This window comes from Balaenoptera ricei, chromosome 9 (genome assembly GCF_028023285.1).
Source record: "Balaenoptera ricei isolate mBalRic1 chromosome 9, mBalRic1.hap2, whole genome shotgun sequence".
Lineage (NCBI taxonomy): Eukaryota > Metazoa > Chordata > Mammalia > Artiodactyla > Balaenopteridae > Balaenoptera > Balaenoptera ricei.
Window position 1 is genome coordinate 52,013,802 of NC_082647.1, and position 26,012 is coordinate 52,039,813.

The 26,012-nt window shown below is 41.3% G+C and overlaps 1 protein-coding gene across 6 annotated transcripts in view; it reads left to right on the forward strand.

The window, feature by feature from the left end:
• The first annotated feature begins 2,318 nt into the window (after positions 1-2,318).
• Positions 2,319-26,012, forward strand: part of GSDME (gasdermin E) — a 110,227-nt gene continuing 86,533 nt past the window's right edge. For 4 of the 6 annotated variants that reach the window (XR_009505026.1, XM_059933771.1, XM_059933775.1 and 1 more), the window contains exons 1-3: positions 2,319-2,363; positions 8,715-8,776; positions 19,906-20,135. Coding sequence is in view for 5 of the 6 variants with exons in the window: in XM_059933771.1 (XP_059789754.1) it covers positions 19,925-20,135 (211 nt within the window). In the remaining variant the exon portion in view is untranslated. Of the gene's footprint in view, positions 2,364-8,714; positions 8,777-12,508; positions 12,583-19,905; positions 20,136-26,012 lie in introns of those variants that run through there. The other 2 variants (XM_059933773.1, XM_059933772.1) reach the window with 2 other exon arrangements.

The following is a 26,012-nucleotide window of genomic DNA, read 5'->3' on the forward strand; positions in this document are numbered from 1 at the left end:
CCAGGAACAGCCAAATGGAAGAGATGCATAGGGCAAGGTATGAGGCGAGGGGCACCAAGCTTCCATGCCCTCTCTGGGTGCACCACTTGCCTAGCACCTCAATGTGTTTGGAAGCTCTCCAAACCCTGTTGTTTACTGGGATTTTACAGAGGTTCCATTATGTAAGCATGATTGTTTAAAACTATTGGTCATTGGTGATTGAACATAATCTCTAGTACCTTCCCCTTGCCAGAGGTCAGGGATGGGACTGAAATTTCCAGTCCTCTGATCACATGGTTTGGTCTTTCTGGTGCCCAGCCCCCATCCTGAAGCTATCTAGGCATCCCTCAGCCAAAAGTCATTTTGTTAACACACCAAAGACACCATCATCACCCAGGAGATTCCAAGAATTTTACAAGTTCTGTGCCAGGAGCCAGGGACAAGAACAAAATTTTTTTTTTATGTCACAATTATCCATGTTCTTGCATGTTGTCTACTTTTACCCATTAGAACCCTTAGCATATTAATTATAGTTGTTTTAAATTCCAGGTCTGATAATACCAACATCTCTGCCATATTTGAGTCTGGTTCTGATGCTTACTCTGTCTTTTCAAATTGTGTTTTTGGTTTTTAGTACACCTTGTAATTTTTTGTTGAAAGCTGTGCATGATCTATGTCTTGGGTAAAGAAACTGCAGTAAATAGGCCTTCAGTGATGTGGTAGTAAGGTGTCAGGGAAGGAAAGTGCTCTATAGACCTATGATTAGATCTCAGTCTTTAATTTAATTAAAAAAATTTTAAATGAAAGTAGAGTTGATTTACAATATTATGTTAGTTTCAGGTGTATAGCAAAGTGATTTGGATATATATATATATATGGGATATATGTATATATTCTTTTTCAGATTCTTTTCTAGTATAGGTGATTACAAGATATTAAATATAGTTCCCTGTGCTGTACAGTAGGTCCTTGTTGTTTATCTGGTTTGTATATAGTAATGTGTATCTGTTAATCCCAAACTCCTAATTTATTCCTCCTCTCCATTTCCCCTTTGGCAACCATAAATTTGTTTTCTATGTCTGTGAGTTGTGTCTGTTTTGTAAATAAGTTCATTTGTATCATTTTTAAAAATTCCACATATAAGTAATATTGTGATATTTGTCTTTGTCTAACTTACTTCAGTTAGTATGATAATCTCTAGTTCCATCCATGTTGCTATGAATGGCATTATTTCATTCCTTGTTATGGCCAAGTAATATTCCATTGTATATATACCACAGCTTCTTTACCCATTTATCTGTTGGTAGACACTTAGGCGGCTTCCATGTCTTGGCTATTGGAAATAGTGCTGCTACGAACATTGGGGTGTATGTATCTTTTCAAATTAGAGTTTTCTCCATGTATATGCCCAGGAGTTGGATTGCTGGATCATATGGTAACTCTATTTTTAGTTTTGTAAGGAACCTCCATACTGTTCTCCATAGTGGCTGCACCAATTTACATTCCCACCAACAGTGCAAGAGGGTTTGCTTTTCTCCACACCCTCTCCAGCATTTATTATTTGTAGACTTTTTGATGATGGCCTCTCTGACCGGTGTGAGGCGATACCTCATTGTAGTTTTGATTTGCATTTCTCTAATAATTAGCAACGTTGAGCACCTTTTCATGTGCCTGTTGGCCATCTGTATGTCCTCTTTGGAGAAATGTCTATTTAGGTCTTCTGCCCATTTTTTGATTGGATTGTTTGAGCTGCATGAACTGTTTGTATATTTTAGAAATGAAGCTCTTATCAGTCACATCGTTTGCAAATATTTGCTCCCTTTCCGTAGGTTGTCCTTTCATTGTATTTATGGTTTCCTTCACTGTGCAAAAGCGTATGTTTGATTAGGTCCCATTTGTTTATTTTTGCTTTTATTTCCTTTGCCTTGGGAGACTGTGATTGGATCTCAGACCCTGAGTGAGCCTCTGGACGTGGGATTGCACAAGTGTATCTCAGTTTCTTTCTCCTCCCTTGGGTAGGACAGGGCGGCTAGAGTGGGCTGAAGTTGGGTATTTCCCTTCCTCCAGGTCAGTGTCTTGATAAAATCTCAGTAGGTTTAGGCTTTGGTGAAATAGTTTCTCCTTGAAGACAGACCTTATTAAGAAGAAATGGATGCAGTGGTGAATTTCAAAATGAGTACTTTTTCCCTCCCCCTTCTGGATGCAAGAGGAGATTTTCCTCCGATATTAACTGTGAGAACCTTGTAGAGGTCCTAGAGGTAAAACTCACCAGTGCGGAAAGTTTTTAACTTTTAGACTCATCCCCTCTGAGCCTCCAGCAATTTGTCAATTACAGTTCCGGTTTTCCTACCTCAGCACTGGTTCCTGCAGAGGTTTCTGCTCTGGTAAGTTGTGATTCTTTGTACCTGCATGTCTGTCTCTCCAAGATAGCATTTTGCTCTACGGCCTCACCTCTCTAGCAAATCTAAGAAGAGTTGTTGATTTTTCACTTTGTTCAGCTTTTTACTTGTTAGGCTGCAGTAGTGATTTTCAAGCTCCTTAAGTGCCAGACTGCAAACAGCACGTATATTTTCTTTATTTCCCTATTAATTGTCATTTCAAGAAAAGAACCCAGTAACCAAGCAACAATCTACATATGTAGTTAAAGTGCAAGAAAATAGATATGGGGTCTACATCTTGTTACATGAAGTCAGGGAGTTAATTGTCCTTGAAGAGTAGCATTTCTGCATGTAGCCAAGACAGGAATATAGGTGAAAGGGGAAAGAAACTAGGTGAAAGGGGACATTATACCGAAACCTGAGATGAATTACCATATTTTAGAATATGTCACCACCCTTTTGCTAATATCCATATGATTTAAATAGCACCATGACAGTCCCAGTTTGACGACCTAGGGTTAAAGGAGGGACTAATGATGTAAGCCTTGATGTCTGCCCAAGAATGAGGAAGAAGGTGGTCTTCTCCCCTCCCCACGTTTTTTTTTTTTTTTTAATTATTTATTTATTTATTTTTGGCTGTGTTGGGTCTTCGTTTCTGTGCGAGGGCTTTCTCTAGTTGCGGCAAGTGGGGGCCACTCTTCATCGCGGTGCGCGGGCCTCTCACTATCGCGGCCTCTCTTGTTGCGGAGCACAGGCTCCAGACGCGCAGGCTCAGCAATTGTGGCTCACGGGCCCAGTTGCTCCGCGGCATGTGGGATCTTCCCAGACCAGGGCTCGAACCCGTGTCCCCTGCATTAGCAGGCAGACTCCCAACCACTGCGCCACCAGGGAAGCCCCCCACGTTTTTTTTGATTATAAAAATGTAGCCCTCTTTGTTCTCTGGCTGTGCTCCCTCTCCTGCCCGCTTGTATCTGCCGCAAGCATCCTATGCTAATAAACTCACTCTTTGCCTCACACTGAATTCTTTCTTCATCGAGATAAAAGAACCTGAGCTTCAGTAAGTCCTGACACCAGGTGAATGGTTTCAATTAAAAGACAGTTGGTTCAAGTCCCCTCCTAAGTCAGGGGTTGTGGGTTCAAGTCCCAACCTGAGGTGAAGCTGGGTTCGAGTCACATCTGAGAAGGAGTGCGGCCTCAGTAGGAACCCACTTCCTGATTCATAGATGGTGGACTTCTTTTTGCTGTGTCTTCACAAGAAGAAGGGGAAGGGAGATCTCTGGGACCTCTTTTAAAAGGGCACTAACTCCATTCATGAGGGCTCTGCCCTCGGGACCTAATCACCTCCCAACAGCCCCACCTCCAAATACCATCACACTCAGGGATTAGGTTTCAACGTATGAATGTTGGGGTGATACATTAAGGCTATAGCAATATGAATTTAATATATATTAAATATACATAATTATATTTAATATCATTAAATATGTTTTATATATGAGTATATAAAAAACAATTTAATATAAATGCTGTTTATGTTTGAACTGCTGATAAGTAACATTAGCTAAGCAAATTAATTTGGTGGATAAGATTGCTTTAGAGTAGCACTCCCAATCTTTGTTATATCATGGCACACATAGAAAATAAAAGTATTCATGTATAACTGATTCACTTTGCTATACAGCAGAAACTAATACAACATTGTAAATCAACTCTACTCCAATAAAATTTTTTAAAAAATAAGAAAATAAAAGTATTCATACAAGAACCAGCCAGTGAGTGACTCACATCTCCAGGGCTGAAGGCTTCAATTTCTAGGTCCTCTTGTCAACTGCATGCTGCACCATTTGGGAAACTCTTGCTTTAAGCGTAATGTTTAAAACACTAAAGAGACCAATCTGTATGCCTAGAACTATTTGAATGGCTGGCTCCAAGGACTATAGATTGCTGAGGACAAGAAGGGAAAAAAATGATGTGGAGAAAAGATATAATCGACAATTTCCCATCATCAGGAAAAGCCCTCCCCAATCTGCTCTCAGCCTGTCTTTCCCATCTCAGGTCCCCACTCCTGCCCCAGACCTTACAGAAGTCTCCACCTGGCTGAGGATATGCTGGTGCCTCTCCCACCTGTCCTAAATCTTAACAGTTCTTTGTCCATTAGGTCCAGGCTGTAGCCACGAAGGTATTTACATGCCCTCCCCCATGCTCCTGGGGTTTTTGGCCCATAGCACTGCATTTGAGCTTCTGACCTAGAATTTTAAAGTTTGAAGTCATCTCAGAGATTGAGTGCAACCTTTGATTTCCAGGTGAAACACATGGGCCCAGACAGGTCGAGGGCCCATGCTGACCACAACACCAGTTGGGGGCAGCCTTGGGACATAGGTGTCCTGGTTTCCTCCTCTTTCCACTACCCGGTTTCATCTCTCTTATGCTAATGGTGACTCTTGATAATTTATTGAGAGGTGAGAACTGACTCACTGGAGAGTCTATATGATCTAGCAACAGCCAGATGGTCCTTAATAAAACATTAATAAAGCAAAAGCAGATGGCATTTAATAAAGTATTATATAAACATGCCTGAGAGCCATCAAAAGCATTTTTTCTGGACTCCCTAATAGTGGAGAATTGTCAGACAAGACATAAAAGAGGAAATCAGCCTCTAAATTGTGATCTGAGAAAATGTTTTAGGTTCTTGTGCATATAATGGATAATAAAAGATTTTAAATGTAATTTTATCTCAGATTTCTTAGCCTTATAATGACTATGTTTTGTGGCAATTTTAGAAGAAATGACAAAAGCTTTAGTAGAAACAAAAGGAGGTCCCTACAAATTCGTCCTCCCTTGAAAATCCAGCCCAAGCAAACCTCCTCACTTCCTGAGAAAAAGAGATTTCTAGAAGGCATAAAAATAATATATTTTAATATCAGGGTAATAGAAATCATTACATTGGATTGCAGGGGTTGTTTTAGGAATCACTATTCCAGACAGCTTTCAAGAACAGAAGAAATAACTATCTATTTTGAGTGAGTGAATATTAATTAACATGAAGGTGAAACGCTGAAGTTTCAGGATTGTGTTTAAATGTTTGACTTCTCCCAAAATTCACCTGTCAGGCAGTAATCAAAAGTTAAGGCTTGGATTGAGACCTGAGACCTTAAATCCTAGTATCAATTGTGCCAGACTTGTAGGCTGCCTCTTGAGGATTGTTTTGTTTTGTTTTGTTTTGTTTTCCATCTGTAAAATAGGGATAATAATACTTTATAGAGTTGTACAAAGAGTCGATGAAATAATGTTTATTAAGGACCATGCTGGACACAAAGTAAGCATTCAAAAAAAAATGTAGCAATTATAGATATCAGAACCTGGTGCCAGCTCTTCTAACTAAACTAAAAGTAGCAAAGTTGCAAAATAGTGGTTTCCTTTTTGTAAACCTCCCATGTATCTTTCAACTGCCTGATCAAACACTGCTCTCCAGAAAGGATATCAACATTTATGCTTTAACATGATTGTCTGTCTCATCTACCTGTGACTTCCTTTAGGGATATCTACATTTCAAGCATATTTCTGATTCTAGAATGTGAGGCTTATTTCATAGCTGGGGGGAATGTTTGGCATTGCCCTATGTGGGCAGGGCTTTTTTTTGGTGAGGAGAGAGCAATGAGAAATGGAATCTAGAGAGATTTCAAAGATGTTTGTTGTTCTTTTCTGGATCCTTTGCCACAAGGTCCTTGATCAAAGGCTAGTCTTTCCAGGACACATTTCCCGACAATTTTCCCTCCCAAGTCAGAATTACTGGGCTCTTTTTAAACTTTTTCAGCAGGTCCCTCCTCTAGTAGTTGTGAGCTTTTTAAGGGCAGAGAATGCCTTTATTCAGGTACATAGTGGGCACTCAGTGATGTTTGTAAAATGGAATGGAATTCCAAGGAACCTGAAAATTATGACAGCTACCATTTCAAGTATCTACTGGGTGCCAGATGAATCACAGTCATCATGTGAGTTAGGTGTTATCATCTCCACTTTACAGATGAGAAAACTGAGGCTTGGAGGAGTAGTAAGTGCAAGTAAGAGGCAGACATGGGACCCAAACTTAGTGCTTGTGCCAGCTCCAAAATCATGAAACTGCCAAGTCTTAATCAGCCACCTAAGTGACTCTGGGATTTGCCTGTTTGGTTGGTTTTCAGTGTGTGTACTAGTCAGGGTTCTCCAGAGAACAAAACCAATAGGATATATCTATACGGATATACAGATATATCCATATAGACATATAAAATTTTCTGGGAAAAATTTTCTGTATATCTATATAGATATACAGAGATATAGCCTATTGATTCTGTTTGGTTCTATATATAGATATATAGATTTTATATTTATATGAGAAGATTTATTATAAGAATTGGCTCACATGATAATGGAGACTGAGGGTCCCAAGATCTGCCATCTATGATCTGGAAAACCGGGAAAGCCAGTGGTATAGTTCAGTCTGAGTCTGAAGGTTGGAGAACCAGGAGCACCAATGTCCGAGGACAGGAGAAGATGGATGTTCCAACTCAGGCAGAGAGAGCAAATTTCCCTTCCTCTACCTTCATGTTCTATTCAGGCCCTCAAGAGATTGGATGATGCCCACCCGCATTGGTGAGGGTGATCTTCTTTACTCAGTCTAAAGATTCAAATGCTAATCTATTTCCAGAAAACCCTCACACACACATGCAGAACAATGTTTTACCAGCTATCTGGGCATCCCTTAACCCAGTCAAGTTGACACATAAAATTAACCATCACAGTGTTGATGTTTTTATTGCTTTTAATATGTGAACATTAGCAGAGAAAGATGGATTTACTTTCAGAAAGCAAACCTACTTGAATTCTGAAGTCCTTGTGTATCCATTTCCTACTGGCTGTCTAGATTTCTCAGAGAAACCCAGCCTTGCATTGAGGTGACAGGTGCAGGTCATCTGGAAAAAAAAAAGAGAAGCTTGAAGATTTCAAAGTATGCTATTAGAAAAAAAAAATCCACTTCTACCATCAGTTTGAAAGAATGTAAAATCTTTCATGGTGTCAAAGGTGCCCAGGAGTGGCAGGGGCTGAATTTCTGAAGCCGTTTTCTCATCATTCAGACTGACAAATTTATTGCACTGGTGCTTCTAGCAATCAGTCAAGATTGAATCAGGTGCCAAGATAATTTTTTCTTGCCAAATTGTTTTTTCCATTGCAATTAGCCTTTTTAAGGACCTCACCAAATAGCAAATGTGTATTCAATTCCCACTCTCCCCCTCCAGTTAAAACTCAGCGGAGAAGTTGTATCAGTAATAATTGTTAAAGATAAAGTACCCCTCCCCCACTCTATCACCAGTTTCTCCATGTTTTCTTAGATATCCTTTAAACCCGGCACAGGATTTTAAAAGTTTTAATTTTTTCATAGTATGTATTAAATAATCCAAAAATAAATGATTTAAACTAAAAACAGTTCAGCTGTCTGGGTTGCCCTAATTGGGATTCTTTATAAAAGCTTTGAGCTTGTCCTATACCTATTTGTCCAATGCCTATTTGTCCTCTAAAAGCATTTTGAAGCTGAGCCCACTACTGCTCTCAGAAACCCGTTTCCTCTTTCTTCCTGGGCACCAGGACTACATCCTCCTGCCTCCCTTGTGATGAGCAGGACTGATTTCTAGGCAGAGGAAGGTACACAGGCAAAGTGCCAGGCCCATGAAACTCTCCCACGAGGGAGCCTCCAGGTTCTTTCCTTCTCGGCCTTCTGGAGATGCCCACGCCTGGCACACTTGGCGGCCTTGAATTGCAAATGGCAGAGCCTCTCCAGGCTGGTTCCTGAAGGAACAGAGACTACCCTCCTCCATCCCCTTTTCCCACACTCAGAAACTACCTTAGCTTGTTCACTGAGAAAAAATGAACTGCTGTGATGTTTGAGCCATTGTAATGTGGGGTTTTATTTGTTTTGGCAGTTCGCTTACCCTGACCCGTTGCCTTTCCTTGACCCGGCTACCTTTCCTCCTCCACCACGTTACATGCTCTAGCCAAGCCTTCCCGTGGCATCTGATCATGGAACTTCCCACACTTCCTCCTTAGTGTTTATCTGTCTGCCTTCCCAGATAGTCTCCCACGCTCCATGAGGGCATGGACCACGTTTCCCTCACTCATCAGTATATACCCAGTTTCTAATGTAGTGCTTGGCACATAGTAGGTCCTTAATAAATATTTGTTAAATTAACAAAATGTCAGACGCACGGACTTGGCCTTTCTCTATGCTGGGGATAGCAAACTTGGACGCTGAGTAATCTTTAAGAATAATGATAATGGGGTGAGAAAAACTTGTGCAGCAATAATGTTATTCCTGAATGTTTCTAGAAACCTGACCTCTGGTGGATGACTGCCGGTCTTCATTGCAAATCTCCTTTATGCTGACAATGGTATGTGTTTCTACATGAACAATGAACAGAAAATATAGGAGTTGGTTTTTTTTTTTTTAAACTAACTTTGTTTATTATTATTTGTTTGTTATTGTTATTTAATGGCATTCTCTTTCATAAAAACAAGTATAGTAGAATGAAGATGTCTGGAAACTCTTCGCTCTTTCTCCCATTGAGAGGTAGAGTGTAATTCCCCTGTCTTTGAATCTGGGCTTGCTTCAACAACAGAATGCTGTGGAAGTTACATTCTGGGTGTTCAGGGGCTAAGTCATAAGACATAGCTTCTGCTTTGTTTCTTGGAATACTTGCTTTTGGAGCCCTGAGCCTCCACGTAAGACTTCCCCTAGATCACCATGATAAAGAGGCCACATGTAAGGGGTGTGGTTGATAATCCCAGCTGAGCACTGCCTTCCAGCCCTCCCTGCCAAGGTGTTAGACATGTGGGTGCAGTCATCCATCCTGGACCTTCCAGACTAGGCTATTCACTAGCTAAATTCTGCTGAGTGATCCCAGTCAATGCCACGTGATACTGAAGAATCATTGAGCTGAGCCCTGACCCACAAAATCGTGAGATGTAATAAGATGATTGTTGTTTCAAGCCACTAAGTTTTAGGGTAGTTTGTAGTGCAGTAAATAATAACTGAACAACAAATTACTTTATTTCCTTATTTGTCCAATCATATTTGCCTTGAGACTTTAAATTTGGACAATTTTGGTTGATCATTTGCTGGCCAACAAGTAAATTTCAGTTCTTCTTCTGTGTGTATCTGTACCTTGCAATTGAATAAGAGATGGTTGGGACATTGAAAGAAATGGACTGTTAATTCTGGGCCATATTTAACCTTCCTTAAGCTTTTTATTTTAGAGTGGTAACTGGTAATATGCATTGGTAATGCAGTCTCCAGTTGCAAAAAAAAAAAACACTTTTGGGATTCAGGGAAGTAAATGAAATTGGTTTAAAAATATATATCAGTGTATGCCAAATTTTATTTTAAGTTATGTTAGTAGCGATGTTCCTCTGGGAAGCAGTCAATATGGTAAAAGACAAAATTATACACAGGTGAAAATTTTTAGGCTCAACTTAAAAGTGACATTAACCAAAAAGTAATTAGTAAAGGAAAGGAAATGAACTTTTATTTAGGGTCTACTATGTGCTGAGTGCTTTTCGTACATCTTCTCTTTTAATCTCACTATAGGCAATTTTTAAATGGGAAGTTAAAAATTTGCCCAAGGTCACTCAGCTGGTAAGTGGTAGGCTGGATTTGACCCACATCTAACGGATCCAAAACCTGTGTGTTGTTTCTCCACCATGGAGGCTATTTATCTAAAAGAGTGCAGGTCTCTTCAAAAGTGGCTCCCAAAGAACTTGGAAGTAGTTAACAGCAGAGCCATGCACAGCTGGTTTGTTAGCGTGTTCATTTATGAAATACACCCCAGTAATAAATTTTATCAATTTTTGCTGACCTTTACATGTTGCTTATTCAGTAAGGGTCTGGGAAAAGAGTAGGAAATACACAACACCCCATAGATGTGTTTCAGCGGGTTCTATAAGTTGAAACCTAGTTCATAGAGGGAATCTTATTAAAAGCAAACACTTCCATCACTATGACCACCCCAATTTATCTCCTGCAGAATTCTGTCATAGCTCCATTTTCCTAAAGGGATACATCTACATCTACCCCATCTCATGGGGTGAGAGCATTGGGGTTGGATGTTATCTTTTTATTCATTTTTTTTCCTAGTTGGGCTAAAATTCCCATCTTCCATTTGTCTGTCTGAAGTCTTCAAATACTTTAATAATAATAATAGTAATAATAATAAGCACAACTGTTCAAAAAATACAAGAGAAAAGTTGAGACTCTCAGTTTGGGCTGCGCCAGAATCCTCCTGACCCCACTCATCAGGGACAGGAAAAGTAGCCGTGGGGAAGGGGACGGAGGGAACTTTCCTAAACACATTTCATCGCTCTCTCCCAACACATACATGGTCAAACACTGCTTGGTGGGGTAACTCTTATTGTGCTTCTTATTTTCCGAAGAGTCTGTACCGTCTGGTAGTTTTAAAGCTCAGATGGTGTTGTTACCGAACCAAACTTGGATCCACTCACTCTCACGCAGTAAAGCCAAACTACTGACATTGGGTTGTGGTGAAGGAAAGTGCAGTGTTTATTTCAGGGCACAAAGCAAGGAGTTCAGGACAGCTAGTGCTCAAAACACCCGAGCTCCCCGATGGGTTTCACCAAAGCATTTTTAAAGGCCAGGTGAGGGAGGGGTGTTCCAGGGTATGTGATGGTGAGGTAACAGGGTGGTGTCACAGGGGTTAACGTTATCAATCCTTAGCTGCCAGTAGGTCTGGTCATGGTCATCAAGTAGTTAATTTCTTCCATTTGGTGGTGGTTTAAGCATCTGTAAAACAACTCAGGAAATGTGCGTCAGATACTATTCCTTCAGTACTGCTGAGAGGAGCTACAGCAGACGATGTGGGGTAGGGGGCGTCTATCCCAGGAAGGCCCCATAGGATCCTGCTCTGCTACAGTGTCAAATGATTTGGGTTTAAATCTTGGCTCTATCTCTTTTCAGCTGGGTGGGCTTCCCATCTTTTGCCTCATATTACTCATTTGTAACTTGGACCTCCAACCAGTTGCTGTTGAGAAGTAAATGAATCCATCAATGCATGTAAGGTACTTAGAACCATGCTTGGTGACAGTAATTAGAAAGTGCTACATAAATATTAGCTGCTGATCTTATACTATCTTCCTCAAGCATTTAATTGAAAGCCAGTGGACAGGACAAAAAAATAAAGTGAAGAATTTGAAGCCATTGAGTAACTGTTGCACCAAAAATCTCAGGTACTCTCAGTTACAAGTGGTTACCTATCTAGACAGAGGGCTGGGCTTATTGGTGGGAACTTCATGAACATGCTGCTTATAAGGATGTTCTTGAGGTTAATGACCAAGGTCAGGAGACAATAATCTCTGTAACAAGTCAGAGTCATCACTGTATAATTTTGAGGACAGAGAACCAATAGCAGAGATTAATGTCTCTTGACAGGGCCAAGACAGTGATTCTCTTTTTCTTCCACTGTCTAATCTCTTTGGCCAGGCAGGGGACCAAAAGGGGACCACCTTCTCTCTTGACCATTTCAAATCACTCATTCATCCAACAACCATTAATTAATTGTTGACCTACCCTGTGCCAAGTACTGCAAAGATGAGTGAGACCCCTACAGTCCAGTAGGAGAAACAAGAGGATGCATTAATTAACTCAACAATTATTTACTATCAACCATCCATCGGGTACTATGCTAGGTGCGGGGTATAGTGAACAAAACAGACAAAAGCTCCTCCCCTCGTGGAGCTGACATTCTAGGGAAGAGAAACATAATGCATGAAATAAGTATGATGTGTATAGTCTATCAGATGGTGATTAGTGCAAAGGAGATAAAGCAGGCGAGGAACTAGGGCGTGTTCCTGTAGGGTGGTGGACTGGCTGTACTTCTAATTTGAATAGTCAGGGTCAACTTTACTGACAAAAATATAAGGAGGTGGGGTAACTAACCTAAGGATATGCCCAGGGCATATGGGGGCCTCGTTCCAGGCCCTGCTGAAGAACTCATACTCCTGAGCGCAAATTCTCCGAGCTCCCTCCTCCGGCCGCCCCGCCCGGCTCCAGGGGGCGGGGACGAAGCAAAGGTCCCGCCGCCCGCCCTCCTCCCTGGCGATCCCCCGCCCCGGCCCGGCCCAACCCAACCCGCGGGGCTCCTACGACTCGGCAGGTGCCGGGCGCGGGGCGTGAGGCTGCAGGGAGGTAAGTGCGGGCGGCTCGGCTCGGCTCGGCTCCGGATCCGGCCCTGACCTTGGGGAGCCGAGCCCGCGCGGCTCTTTCTCTAGGGGACACCCTCCCGTCTGCCCCTTAGTCCTATGGGGGTCGAATGGGTGGGCTGCCCGCAGCTGGACCGCCGGCCCCATGGCGTCCCCTCCTCGTCCGCGTTCCCAGCTCCCGTCTCTGTCCCCCCGACCCCTTTCGCATCCCCTCTCCTCCCCCTTCCCACTGCCACTTCCTTCCCTGGCTGTTGCTAGGGCAGCGGGTACCTACTGTCCTCCCCCCCACCCTTTGCGCCCTCTCCCCACTTCTTCATTCTTTGTCTTCCGGTTTCTCCTCCGGGTGCGCTAGGCTCTCCGTGGCCGGGCGCTGGGGTGCTTATGTGCGTGGAAGGAAGGCGGGGGCCGGCGTGGAATTCACTCTCTGGGGCGGACCAAGTCCCCATCCCTGGGGTACGGGATACTGGGCCCCGAGCTTGTGGAGGAGGCCAAGCCCCTCGGGAGTTCTCGGCCTGGGTGGGATGACATCACCGCTGCTCACGGGGCCTCAACGTGCGGATCCCAGACCCCTTCCCATCTGCACCTGACCGGGAAAGACCAGAGGGCGGTCTTAGAAAGGCGCTGGTTGTAGAGTGTTCAAAAACACCTCTCATTGAGAGTCTACTCTGTTCAGAGGACCATTCAGAGGGACGGATGCCTTGGGATCGATGCCTTTAAGAGATAGACAGTCTAGTTGGAGTGGAATGAAATATTGCTGTTAGGTCAGAGAAACAGCTGAATAAATGTAGAGTAAATTAATCGTTTTCCAAAGCCACCGCCAATGAACTCTTCTCATAAAGGAAAACAGCCGGGAGAAGATGAGCCCAGGCAATTAGAGAGATCTGAGAAATGCGGCCCAAGCCCCCATCTGCTGCCCTTAGCTCGCCTGCTTTAGGAGGAAGCCTTATGGTTTTCAGAAGTGCTTTTCTTTTTGTTCTTTTTGAACCCTCAAGGGGACCAGAGGGTTCTTTATTCTTAATCAGTCTCCTGTTATCCACCCCACTTTCTAAAAGCCTTTGCTGCCTTGCCCTGACTCCTTTTTCAGTCTCATGCCTGTCTTGTGACCATCGTTTGTTTTTTATTTCAGATTTTTATTTTAGAAAGAAATGATGGAGTACCTTGTCTTTAATTTGCCTTCTTATTATAAAAATGAAGGTACTGGGCTGTAAGCACGGGAAGATACAGAAGGATGACACCTGTTTTAATTTAATAGACTCAATTTCACTTTGTTATTTAGAAAACTAAATTCAAAATGTGCTGAAGTTGTTAGGAGATAAGTACTAACAGCGGTGTCTAATTTTCCTAGATAATGAAGAAATAACGTGTTTTACAGCCATGGTTTTTGCTTCCACCATAACTGAAGTTTACCCTTTTGAGCACATTTTCTTGCTTTATAAAACAAATTATATGTAGTCCAAATTCAAACAAACAAACAAACAAAACCTGACTGGGGAGTCGGCAGAGCAGGGTGGTCCAGGGCTCAGGCTTGGGAGGCAGGTGGACCTCGGTTGGAATCTGGGCTCAGCACTATCTCTCTACTTGACATTCAGTGCCTTCTAGTCAAAGACCTCTGGCAACACAGGTGGAGTTGAAGGGGATGGGTCATTACTTGCTGAATGAGGGAGACTTCGCTCCATGGGGAATCCTGGGCATCTCCGTAACTGAGTGCAGAAAGGAGTTACAGAATTTGGGCTTGTAGGCGATTTAGGGGAGAGTTTAAGGAGATAGGACTTTGCTCTGGATTGGATGCTGTCAGAAAGTGGGGGAGATTCTCTGGAGTATCTTCATAAATCTTGTCTGAAAGGAGTGAGGCTAAAACTGTGGTTGGCTGAGAACTGCAGTCACTTGTGTTTAGGGTTGGTGGGGATGGTGGGAGTGTTTGGTCATTTTTGTGGTTTGGGCAGTGTTCATATTTTGTCTGAGGTCAGATAAGACTATGAGAGGTCTTGTTTTGGTCTTGATTTATCATGACCACAGAGTGCCCTTGCCAGTTGTCGACGTTCTGTGGTGTTGTTCATGTTCACCAGGAAAACGCCAGGCCGGTGCCAGCAACCCCAGGGCTAGCTGATGGTACCAGGCAGGCTCTTGGATGTCAGGGCTGCTGCTTTTTTTCTTGTGATCTTGGGCAAGTTACTTAACATCTTTGAACTTTAGTTTCCACATCTGTAAAATGTGGACAGTGCCTACTCAGGGGTTGTCGTGGAGATTAAATGAGCAAATGTGTAGAAAGGACTTAGCCCAGTACCTGGCACAAAGCAGGTACTCGATATACAGTTGCCGCCCCGCCCCCCACCCCCCCTGCCCTTTTAGTGGATTTCAATGTTCAGGTCTCTTTCCTAGAACTATTCATGCAGAGGCCCAGTGATCAACTAGAGCTGCTCCAGAGAAGAATCCTGAATTGGGTATTAGGAAGAAGCGGGTCCTTTGCAACTTAAAGATGTGATCATTCTATCACTCTGAATCAGTCTTGAGGGTGGACACGAGTGATTGTAGTATCTTCTTATGCTATCATTACCTTGGCAACTATTTTTACGAGTGTTTGTTTACGAGTGTTTGTTTTACTCTTTGTTCCCAGGAGCCAGTGGTCCCAGTTGGCCATGTACTTTTCTGACTTTGTGTTGTTGTCTTGCTTTCTTGGTCTCTTCCTCTTATGTCTTTTGTCCCGGAGTCTCATTCGAGCTTGTATATCCTTAGCACCTTCACTTTGGCTCTCTGAGTTCTAATCTGCTTCGAGCTGGGACACCACATAGGCAGACAAGTAGGAACTGTTTGCTAATGGAATTTTTCAGGCCCCAAATGAGAGAGCCCAGGATCTTCGGTACAGCTGTGAAGTGTAGTGGGGTTTTAGGCCATGAGCGTTTTGAGCTTGGTCTCTCATGAGGCCATTTTTGTCTACTTCCAGGTTGGAGCATTTTGGAAATTTGAATCTGAAGTCTAACTTCTAGTTGAGACATTATTGTGCTTTTCTGTGCCAGGCAACTTGGGTTCTAGGTCCTTTGGTGGGCCCTGGACATATTATTTAATCTTTCCTGGCTGGACAGTTACTTTAGAAGTTTGAGAATCAGACAACAGCTTATTGGCTCCCAATGCCACATGATAAACTGTATTGTATTAAATTTCTAGCATATATTGTACTTTGGCTCATCTCTCTATTCTGTTGAAAGATCCTAGGAATAAAGGAAAAAAACAATAGAAAATGGGCTAAGGACACAAACAGTTAAGAAAGAGACTTTAAACAAAAGGTGCTTGACTTCACTTGTATTAAAATAACATGACTTAAAACTATACTGAGGGACTTCCCTGGGTGGCACAGTGGTTAAGAATCTGCCTGCCAGTGCAGGGGACATGGGTGCAAGCCCTGGTCCGGGAAGATCCCACATGCTGTGAAGCAGCTAAGCCCGTGCTCCACAACTACTGAGCCTGTGCTCTAGAGCCCGCGAGCCACAACTACTGAGCCCACGCACCACAGCTACTGAGCCCGCCTGCCACAACTACTGAAGCCCGTGTGCCTAGAGCCCATGCTCCGCAACAAGAGAAGCCACCACAACGAGATGCCCGCGCACTGCAATGAAGAGTAGCCCCCGCTCGCCCCAACTAGAGAGAGCCCACGCACAGCAACGAAGACCCAGTGCAGCCAAAAATAAATAATTAATTAAAAAAGAAAAAAGATATTGGCAACTGATCTACACGACCCCACCAAAAAAACAAAAAAACAGAAAACTACACTGAGATACCAGTTCTCACCTATGAGACTGAAAAAAAAAATACAAAAGGTTGATACCATACTCTGTTGCTGAGACTGATACTTTCATACCTTATTGGTGAGACTGCAAGATGGTACAACCTGTAAATTATAGATACATTTACCCATTGGTCTAGCAATCCGTCTTCTAGAAATCTCCCTTCGGATACTCTTGCCCATGTAGGAAGAAGACATACATTCAGGAGTATTTAATGTGGCATTTTTATAATAATAAAAATTTAGAAATTACCCAAGTGATCAGCAGTACTGGACAGGTTATAAGCAGTGGTACATCCATGTGACTGGGAACTATGAAGCTGTATTATGCAGAAGGTTCTAACCATGGAAAGATCTCCAGGATATATTGCCACATGACAGAAAGTAAGATGCAGAAAAGTGTGTACACTCCTTTTTACTTATATTTGTATAAAGAAACATGAAGGTGATATACCTGAAGGGGAGAGGGGTGAAAAGGTAGATGGGACCTGGGTAGGAATGGAATTTCTCAGTGTATATCTTTTTCCATAGTTTAGATATTAGAGCCATGTAAAGGTACTGTGTATTCAAGCATAGTAATTTAAAAAAAAAAGCCTCTAACTTTACCTTCACAAGGAGAATATTCTGAGTTCCTTGATTGAATAAGCCTGATTCTTATAAAAACCTCCAAAGCAATAGCCACTTCCATGAACTCTTTTTAAAGCAGCCTACATGTCAAGAGGCCGTATTTGATGCTAGATTGAAAAAGAAAACTAAAAATTAATTTAGGAGTTCCCTTTCTTCATTCTCTAATCTCTCTGGGGAGGATTGGTGTCTTTACTAAGGCTTTGTTGCCCATAGCAGATGGGTTTGGGTTTTGTTATTTTATTATTTTTTTAATGGCAAGCCTGATTTGCCTTCTTCAGAAACCTGTTTAATCTGAAGGCAAGTTAGTGAACTCCCTTCCAGGTTGTCCCAGGAAAGAATAAAAACCATAAAAATGGAGATCCTGATAACCATGGTGAACTGAGGCAGGTTCTGCTGTGGCTCTTCTCTTGGACAAGCAGGGTAAAATCCCCCAGGTCGTTGGGGAGACCTTATTTTGTTAAAAGTTCTTTCCTTGTGTTTGACAAAATAAACCTTACACCTTATCCTAGATGCACTCTTCAGCAGTTACTGTCTTACTGTCCCCAGCAGTCTGCTTCCTTCTGGATCCCTCTCTTGGTAGCTGGCGTCTCCATCTCATCAGCCGACCCAGGCCTGAGCTAGCTGCGGGCCAAGCTGGGGAGTCTCCTCTCTTTCATCAGCACCCTCACATCCAACCAGACTTCTGGGGAAACCACCAAACCAGCATCTTTTCTACCCTTACACTACCGACATAGTTCAGCATCACTGTGTGTTGTCTAATTGTTCCCTTCCAGCTGGTTTCCTATTTTGCTTCCAGAAGATCTTTCTAAGTGACCGCTCTGATCACACTGCTCCCTATATAACCCCTCGAGTGGCTCCTGCTGCCCTGGTCCCCCAGAGGAGGCATAGGCCTTCAGGACCAGGACTGAGGCCTCTTCATCCTTATCCTTTGCGCTTCCCCTCTCTAGAACCTGGCAGTCCAGTGCGGGAACCAGTCCCAGAGCTTGCAAAGCAACTCTCGGTCTGTCAAAGAATTGGTGATGGGCATATCTACACAAAACCATGTCTCCTGGACATCATGACCTTGCTGGTCCCAAATCTTGCCTTGTATACCGATTGAATAAATATTTTGATAAATGAATAAATGAGTGCTCTGATACAAGAACAGGGTTAGCTGGCTATACAATAATATAAGAAAAGGTACTTTAGAGAAGAACTAGTGATAGTAAAACAATTTTTTTAATGCCCTTGAGAAGATTCATGGTAAAGAAAAGTGGGTTGAACTAGTTAACATCTAAGATTATCTCAGCTCTTAAATTCTATGATTTTGTTATCTATGTGACTGCCAGACACCAGGGTACAAATATAAATAAAACACAGTTCTTGTTCATTAGACATTTTAACCGTTGACTATGGATAGTTTTAAAAAACCTTTCAATTTGTGCTTTTTTTGAGTAATAATGATTGTGTGTGTGTGTGCACATATGTATATATTCATATGCATATATACAGCTATGAGCAGTTTATATATTGTGAATTGCGCATGTATCTACTACAGTATTTTTAAAACTTGATGTGGTTTGTAAAGGTTTTTTGTATATGTTAAATACTCTGGTTCTTTGTTTTATAAGTATTTTCTCAGTTTGCCATTTGTCTTCCTAAAGGCCTTTCTCATCCTACAATTGTACAAATATTTGTTGTATTTTTTTCTATACCTTTATGGTTTCATTTTTCCTTAAAAACACTCTAATCCATTGAGGGTTTGCTCTTGTGTATGGCATGAGTTAGGGATCTGACTTTATTTTTTTCCAGATGGTTAGCCAGTTGTTCTAACACCATTTATTGAATAGTATATACATCTTCCACTGAATATAGTACTTTTATATCTTCCAACATGTCTTTTTTTTTTTCCCTCCGGCTGAAGAGTGACTGGGCTTTCAAATCTGGGGTTAAAAGTAATAGCTAGTCACTTCCCATTTATGAACAAGGGGACATCACACAGTGTAGAGAAAAAACACATTTGACCCTTCAAAGAAGTGGTCATAAGTAAGATACAAATTGGGGTAGTCAGTATGCTCTTCAACAGATATTCCCAGGTCTCTGCCTTCCAAATACTTGGTAGGATTGTATTTCCTGACCATCGTGGTTGGCTGAGGCCATCTGCCTAGTTCTGACAAATTGGGAGTGGACGTGACGTGTGTCAGTTTTGGGCCAGAGCATTTAATTGCTGGTGTGAAGCTTTTCAGAACTCTCTTTCCTGTTGGCTGATGAAATGATATTCAGGATGGCGGCTGCCCCTTCAGCCTGGATCCCTGAATGACTACGAGGAGCAAAGCCTTCCTGTCCTCCCGTATTGGACGTGTAGTGTGAGCACTAAGTAAACCTTACTGGTTTTAAGCCACCGAGATTTGGAGGCATAACCTAGCCTATCCTGATTTATATACATATTCCCTTTCAGTATTTCAATTTGATTTTTTTTTTAATTAAAAATTTTATTTATTTATTTTTGGCTGTGTTGGGTCTTTGTTTCTGTGCGAGGGCTTTCTCTAGTTGCGGCGAGCGGGGGCCACTCTTCATCGTGGTGCACTGGCCTCTCACTATCGTGGCCTCTCCTGTTGCAGAGCACAGGCTCCAGACGCGCAGGCTCAGTAGTTGTGGCTCACGGGCCCAGTTGCTCCGCGGCATGTGGGATCTTCCCGGACCAGGGCTCGAACCCGTGTCCCCTGCATCAGCAGGCAGATTCCCAACCACTGCGCCACCAGGGAAACCCTCAATTTGATTTTTTAGACATCAACGGAACTCAAACTAGAGGCTTCTCTAAGGAGAAGGTATTCTTTTCATGTATACTGATTGATACTAGGGAGAAATAAGGTAATTTTAGAAAAAAGTCACGAAATAACAACTTCCTATATATATTTTTTTCAGGTAATCTGGAGCTCTCAAAATGTTTGCCAAAGCAACAAGGAATTTTCTTAGAGAAGTTGATGCTGGAGGTCACCTGATTGCTGTATCAAACTTGAATGACTCTGATAAATTACAACTTCTAAGTCTGGTGACCAAAAAAAAGAGATTGTGGTGCTGGCAGAGACCCAAGTACCAGTTTTTATCTGTCACCCTGGGAGATGTACTCACAGAAGACCAGTTTTTGAGTCCAGGTATGTTTCTTTGGTTATATTCTGCAATTAGTTCCAGAACAGGAGGTGATTCTTCTTTTAGACACACGTTGTCTTGAGTGATTCTAAGGCGATACCTTATAAGCAATTCTCCTGTTTCTTTGCCTACTGTTTTAAAAACATATCCTTTTGTAAAATGAGAAAATTCTGCAGGCCTGACATGAAAAGGTATAGCTTAATATTTAAGAAATAATATTGCAGTTTTGGTATAAAAGTACAGCATGCTCATTTGTAGGTGTTGTGGCCCCTCAGCATAAGTGGACTGGTTCTACCTCCCCAAATTTGGTTTGGTGTTGAGGTTGATGATGCCACATACCCATCAGGAGGGTGTGAAAAGTTTTATTACTCACAAAATGAAGCTTTTCTGGGGACAGCATGGCAGGTTCCCAAGGCTGATCCAAAAATAGCTAGAGAGAAGGAGGGGATAAGAGATGGGCTCAGTTTCTCTAGTGAATAGGAGGTGTGGTGAGGGTTCTGCATGTAGGCTGGGGCTTACAAGGTTTCAATTTCCTGCCGGTGCCAATGGAGGGAGCACCTGGGGTTTATTACCCTATTGCCCAGATGTGTAACAGAAAGGAAAGAAGGGGTGGTGGGCTTGAAACATTAAACATCAAAAATGAGGGGTTTGACTCATTATTACAGAGGAGTATTTATAAAATATAGAAAGGCAAGAAAACAAATCAACAAAAATTCCTCCATCAAGTGTTAATTCCCATTAACACTTGGATTGTATCTTTTCTTTCTCTGCATCTAATTTTTTAAAAACAAAATTGGAAACATACTACATATAATTTTTATATACTCCTCATTTATTTTTTATTTAACCTTATATGTTTTCCTTCATGGGTTTAAATATTTCTTAGTACTGTTTTCAACTGTGTATGCACCCTAATTTGCTTAACCAGTCCAATTTACTGCTTCATAAATAAGGCTGCAATGAATATTGTTATCTGAATTTTTGTTGTTATTTTTGTTTTTCCTTTAAGCAATTGCTTTAGCATAGATTCTTTTTTTAATTAAAATTTTGTTTCTTATTTTTTTTAACATCTTTATTGGAATATAATTGCTTTACAATGTTGTGTTAGTTTCTGCTGTATAACAAAGTGAATCAGCTATATGTATACATATATCCCCATATCCCCTCCCTCTTGCGTCTCCCTCCCACTCTCCCTATCCCACCCCCCCATCCCACCCCTATAGGTGGTCACAAAGCACCGAGCTGATCTCCCTGTGCTATGCGGCTGCTTCCCACTAGCTATCTATTTTATATTTGGTAGTGTATATATGTCCATGCCACTCTCTCACTTCATCCCAGCTTACCCTTCCCCCTCCCCGTGTCCTCAAGTCCATTCTCTAGGTCTGTGTCTTTATTCCTGTCCTGCCTCTAGGTTCATCAGAACCATTTTTTTTTTTTAGATTCCATATATATGTGTTAGCATACGGTATTTGTTTTTCTCTTTCTGACTTCACTCTGTATGACAGACTCTAGGTCTGTCCACCTCACTACAAATAACTCCATTTCATTTCTTTTTATGGCCGAATAATATTCCATTGTATACATGTGCTGCATCTTCTTTATCCATTCATCTGTCAGTGGACACTTAGGTTGCTTCCATGTCCTAGCTATTGTAAATAGTGCTGCAGTGAACATTGTGGTACATGTCTCTTTCTGAATTATGGTTTTCTCAGGGTATATGCCCAGTAGTGGGATTGCTGGGTCATATGGTAGTTCTGTTTTTAGTTTTTTAAGGAACCTCCATACTGTTCTCCAGAGTGGCTGTATCAATTTACATTCCCACCAACAGTGCAAGAGGGTTCCCTTTTCTCCACACCCTCTCCAGCATTTATTGTTTGTAGATTTTAATTTTTTTTACATTGGGAGTGTTTTATTTTTAGTATTTATTTATTTATGGCTGTGTTGGGTCTTCGTTGCTGTGCGTGGGCTTTTCTCTAGTTGCGGCGAGGGGGGGCGACTCTTCGTTGCGGTGCACGGGCTGCTCATTGCGGTGGCTTCTCTTTTTGCGGAGCACAGGCTCTAGGCACATGGGCTTCAGGAGTTGTGGCATGTGGGCTCAGCAGTTGTGTCTCTAGGGCTCTAGAGTGCAGGCTCAGTAGTTGTGGCGCATGGGCTTAGTTGCTCTGTGGCATGTGGGATCTTCCTGGACGAGGGCTCTAACCCGTGTTGCCTGCATTGGCAGGCGGATTTCTAACCACTTCGCCACCAGGGAAGTCCCGTGTTTGTAGATTTTTTGATGATGGCCATTCTGACTGGTGTGAGGTCATACCTCATTGTGGTTTTGATTTGCATTTCTCTAATAATTAGTGATGTTGAGCAGCTTTTCATGTGCTTCTTGGCCATCTGTATGTCTTCTTTGGAGAAATGTCTATTTAGGTCTTCTGCCCATTTTTGGATTGGGTTGTTTGTTTCTTTAAAATTGAGCTGCAAGAGGTGTTTATATATTTTGGAGATTAATCCTTTGTCCATTGATTCGTTTGTGAATATTTTCTCCCATTCTGAGGGTTGTCTCTTCGTCTTGTTTATGGTTTCCTTTGCTGTGCAAAAGCTTTAAAGTTTCATTAGGTCCCATTTGTTTATTTTTGTTTTTATTTCCATTACTCTAGGAGGTGGATCAAAAAAGATCTTGCTGTGATTTATGTCAAACAGTGTTCTTCCTATGTTTTGCTCTAAGAGTTTTATAGTGCCCCGTCTTACATTTAGGTCTCAAATCCATTTTGAGTTTATTTTTGTGTATGGTGTTAGAGAGTGTTCTAATTTCATTCTTTTACATGTAGCTGTCCAGTTTTCCCAGCACCACTTATTGAAGAGACTGTCTTTTCTCCATTGTATATCTTTGCCTCCTTTGTCATAGATTAGTTGACCATAGGTGCGTGGGTTTATCTTTGGGCTTTCTATCTTGTTCTATTGATCTGTGTTTCTGTTTTTGTGCCAGTACCATATTGTCTTGATTAGTGTAGCTTTGTAGTATAGTCTGAAGTCAGGGAGTCTGATTACTCCAGCTCTGTTTTTTTCCCTCAAGACTGCTTTGGCTATTCAGGGTCTTTTGTGTCTCCATACAGATTTTGAGATGATTTATTCTAGTTCTGTAAAAAATGCCATTGGTAATTTGAGAGGGATTGCATTGAATCTGTAGATTGCTTTGGGTAGTATAGTCATTTACACAATATTGATTCTTCCAATCCAAGAACGTGGTATATCTCTCCATCTGTTGGTATCATCTTTCATTTCTTTCATCAGTGTCTTATAGTTTTCTGCATACAGGTCTTTTGTTTCCCTAGGTAGGTTTATTCCTGGGTATTTTATTCTTTTTGTTGCAGTGGTAAATGGGAGTGTTTCCATAATTTCTTTTTCAGATTTTTCATCATTAGTGTATAGGAATGCAAGAGATTTCTGTGCATTTATTTTGTATCCTGCAACTTTACCAAATTCATTGATTAGGTCTAGTAGTTTTCTGGTGGCATCTTTAGGATCCTCTATGTATAGTATCATGTCATCTGCCAACAGTGACTGTTTTACTTCTTCTTTTCCAATTTGTATTCCTTTTATTTCTTTTTCTTCTCTGAGTGCTGTGGCTAGGTCTTCCAAATCTATGTGGAATAATAGTGGTGAGAGTGGACATCCTTGTCCTGTTCATGATCTTAGAGGAAATGCTTTCAGTTTTTCACCATTGAGAATGATGTTTGCTGTGGGTTTGTCATACATGGCCTTTATTATGTTGAGGTAGGTTCCCTGTATGCCCACTTTCTGGAGAGTTTTGATCATAAATGGGTGTTGAATTTTGTCATAACGTTTTTCTGCATCTATTGAGATGATCATATGGTTTTTATTCTTCAGTTTGTTAATATGGTGTATCACATTGATTGATTTGCATATATTGAAGAATCCTTGCATCCCTGGGATAAATCCCACTTGATCATGGTGTATGATCCTTTTAATGTGTTGCTGGATTCTCTTTGCTAGTATTTTGTTGAGGATTTTTGCATCTATATTCATCAGTGATATTGGTCTGTACTTTTCTTTTTTTGTAGTATCTTTGTCTGGTTTTGGTATCAGGGTGTTGTTGGCCTCATAGAATGAGTTTGGGAGTGTTCCTTTCTCTGCAATTTTTTGGAAGAGTTTGAGAAGGATAGGTGTTAGCTCTTCTCTAAATGTTTGATAGAATTCACCTGTGAAGCCATCTGGTCCTGGACTTTTGTTTGTTGGAATATTTTTAATCACAGTTTCCATTTTATTACTTGTGATTGGTCTGTTCATATTTTCTATTTCTTCCTGGTTCAGTCTTGGAAGGTTATATCTTTCTAAGAATTTGTCCATTTCTTCCAGGTTGTCCATTTTATTGGCATACAGGTGCTTGTAGTAGTCTCTTAGGATGCTTTGTATTTCTGTCGTGTCTGTTGTAACTTCTCCTTTTTCATTTCTAATTTTATGGATTTGAGTCCTCTCCCTCTTTTTCTTGATGGGTCTGGCTAATGGTTTATCAATTTTGTTTATCTTCTCAAAGAACCAGCTTTTAGTTTTATTGATCTTTGCTATTGTTTTCTTTGTTTGTATTTCATTTATATCTGCTCTGATCTTTATGATTTCTTTCCTTCTGCTAACTGTGGGTTTTGTTTGTTCTTCTTTCTCTAGTTCCTTTAGGTGTAAGGTTAGATTGTTTATTTGAGATTTTTCTTGTTTCTTGAAGTAGGCTTGTATAGCTATAAACTTCCCTCTTAGAACTGTTTTTGCTGCATCCCATAGGTTTTGGATCGTTGTGTTTTCATTGTCATTTGCCTCTAGGTATTTTTTGATTTCCTCTTTGATTTCTTCAGTGATCTCTTGGTTATTTAGTAATGTATTGTTTAGCCTCCATGTGTTTGTGTTTTTTACGTTTTTTTCCCTGTAATTGATTTCTAATCTCATAGCATTGTGGTCAGAACAGATGCTTGATATGATTTCAATTTTCTTAAATTTACTGAGGCTTGATGTGTGATCCAAGGTATGATCTATCCTGGAGAATGTTCCGTGCACACTTGAGAAGAAAGTATAATCTGTTTTTGGTTTGAATGTTCTATAAATATCAATTAAATCTATCTGGTCTATTTTGTCATTTAAAGCTTGTCTTTCCTTATTAATTTTCTGCTTGGATGATCTGTCCATTGGTGTAAGTGAGGTGTTTAAGTCCCCCACTATTATTGTGTTACTGTCGATTTCCTCTTTTATAGCTGTTAGCAGTTGCCTTGTGTATTGAGGTGCTCCTATGTTGAGTGCATATCTATTTATAATTGCTATGTCTTCTTCTTGGATTGATCCTTTGATCATTATGTAGTGTCCTTCCTTGTCTCTTGTAACATTCTTTATGTTAAAGTCTATCTTATCTGATATGAGTATTGCTACTCCAGCTTTCTTTTGATTTCCATTTGCATGGAATATCTTTTTCCATACCCTCACTTTCAGTCTGTATGTGTCCCTAGGTCTGAAGTGGGTCTCTTGTAGACAGCATGTATATGGGTGTTGTTTTTGTATCCATTCAGCAAGCCTGTGTCTTTTGGTCGGAGCATTTAATCCATTCACGTTAAAGGTAATTATCGATATGCATGTTCCTATTACCATTTTCTTAATTGTTTTGGGTTTGTTATTGTATGTCTTTTTCTTCTCTTGTGTTTCCTGCCTAGAGAAGTTCCTTTAGTGTTTGTTGTAAAGCTGGTTTGGTGGTGCTGAATTCTCTTAGCTTTTGCTTGTCTATAAAGGTTTTTAATTTCTCCACTGAATGTGAATGAGATCATTGCTGGGTAATCTTGGTTGTAGGTTTTTCCCTTTCATCAGTTGAAATATGTCCTGCCACTCCCTTCTGGCTTGCA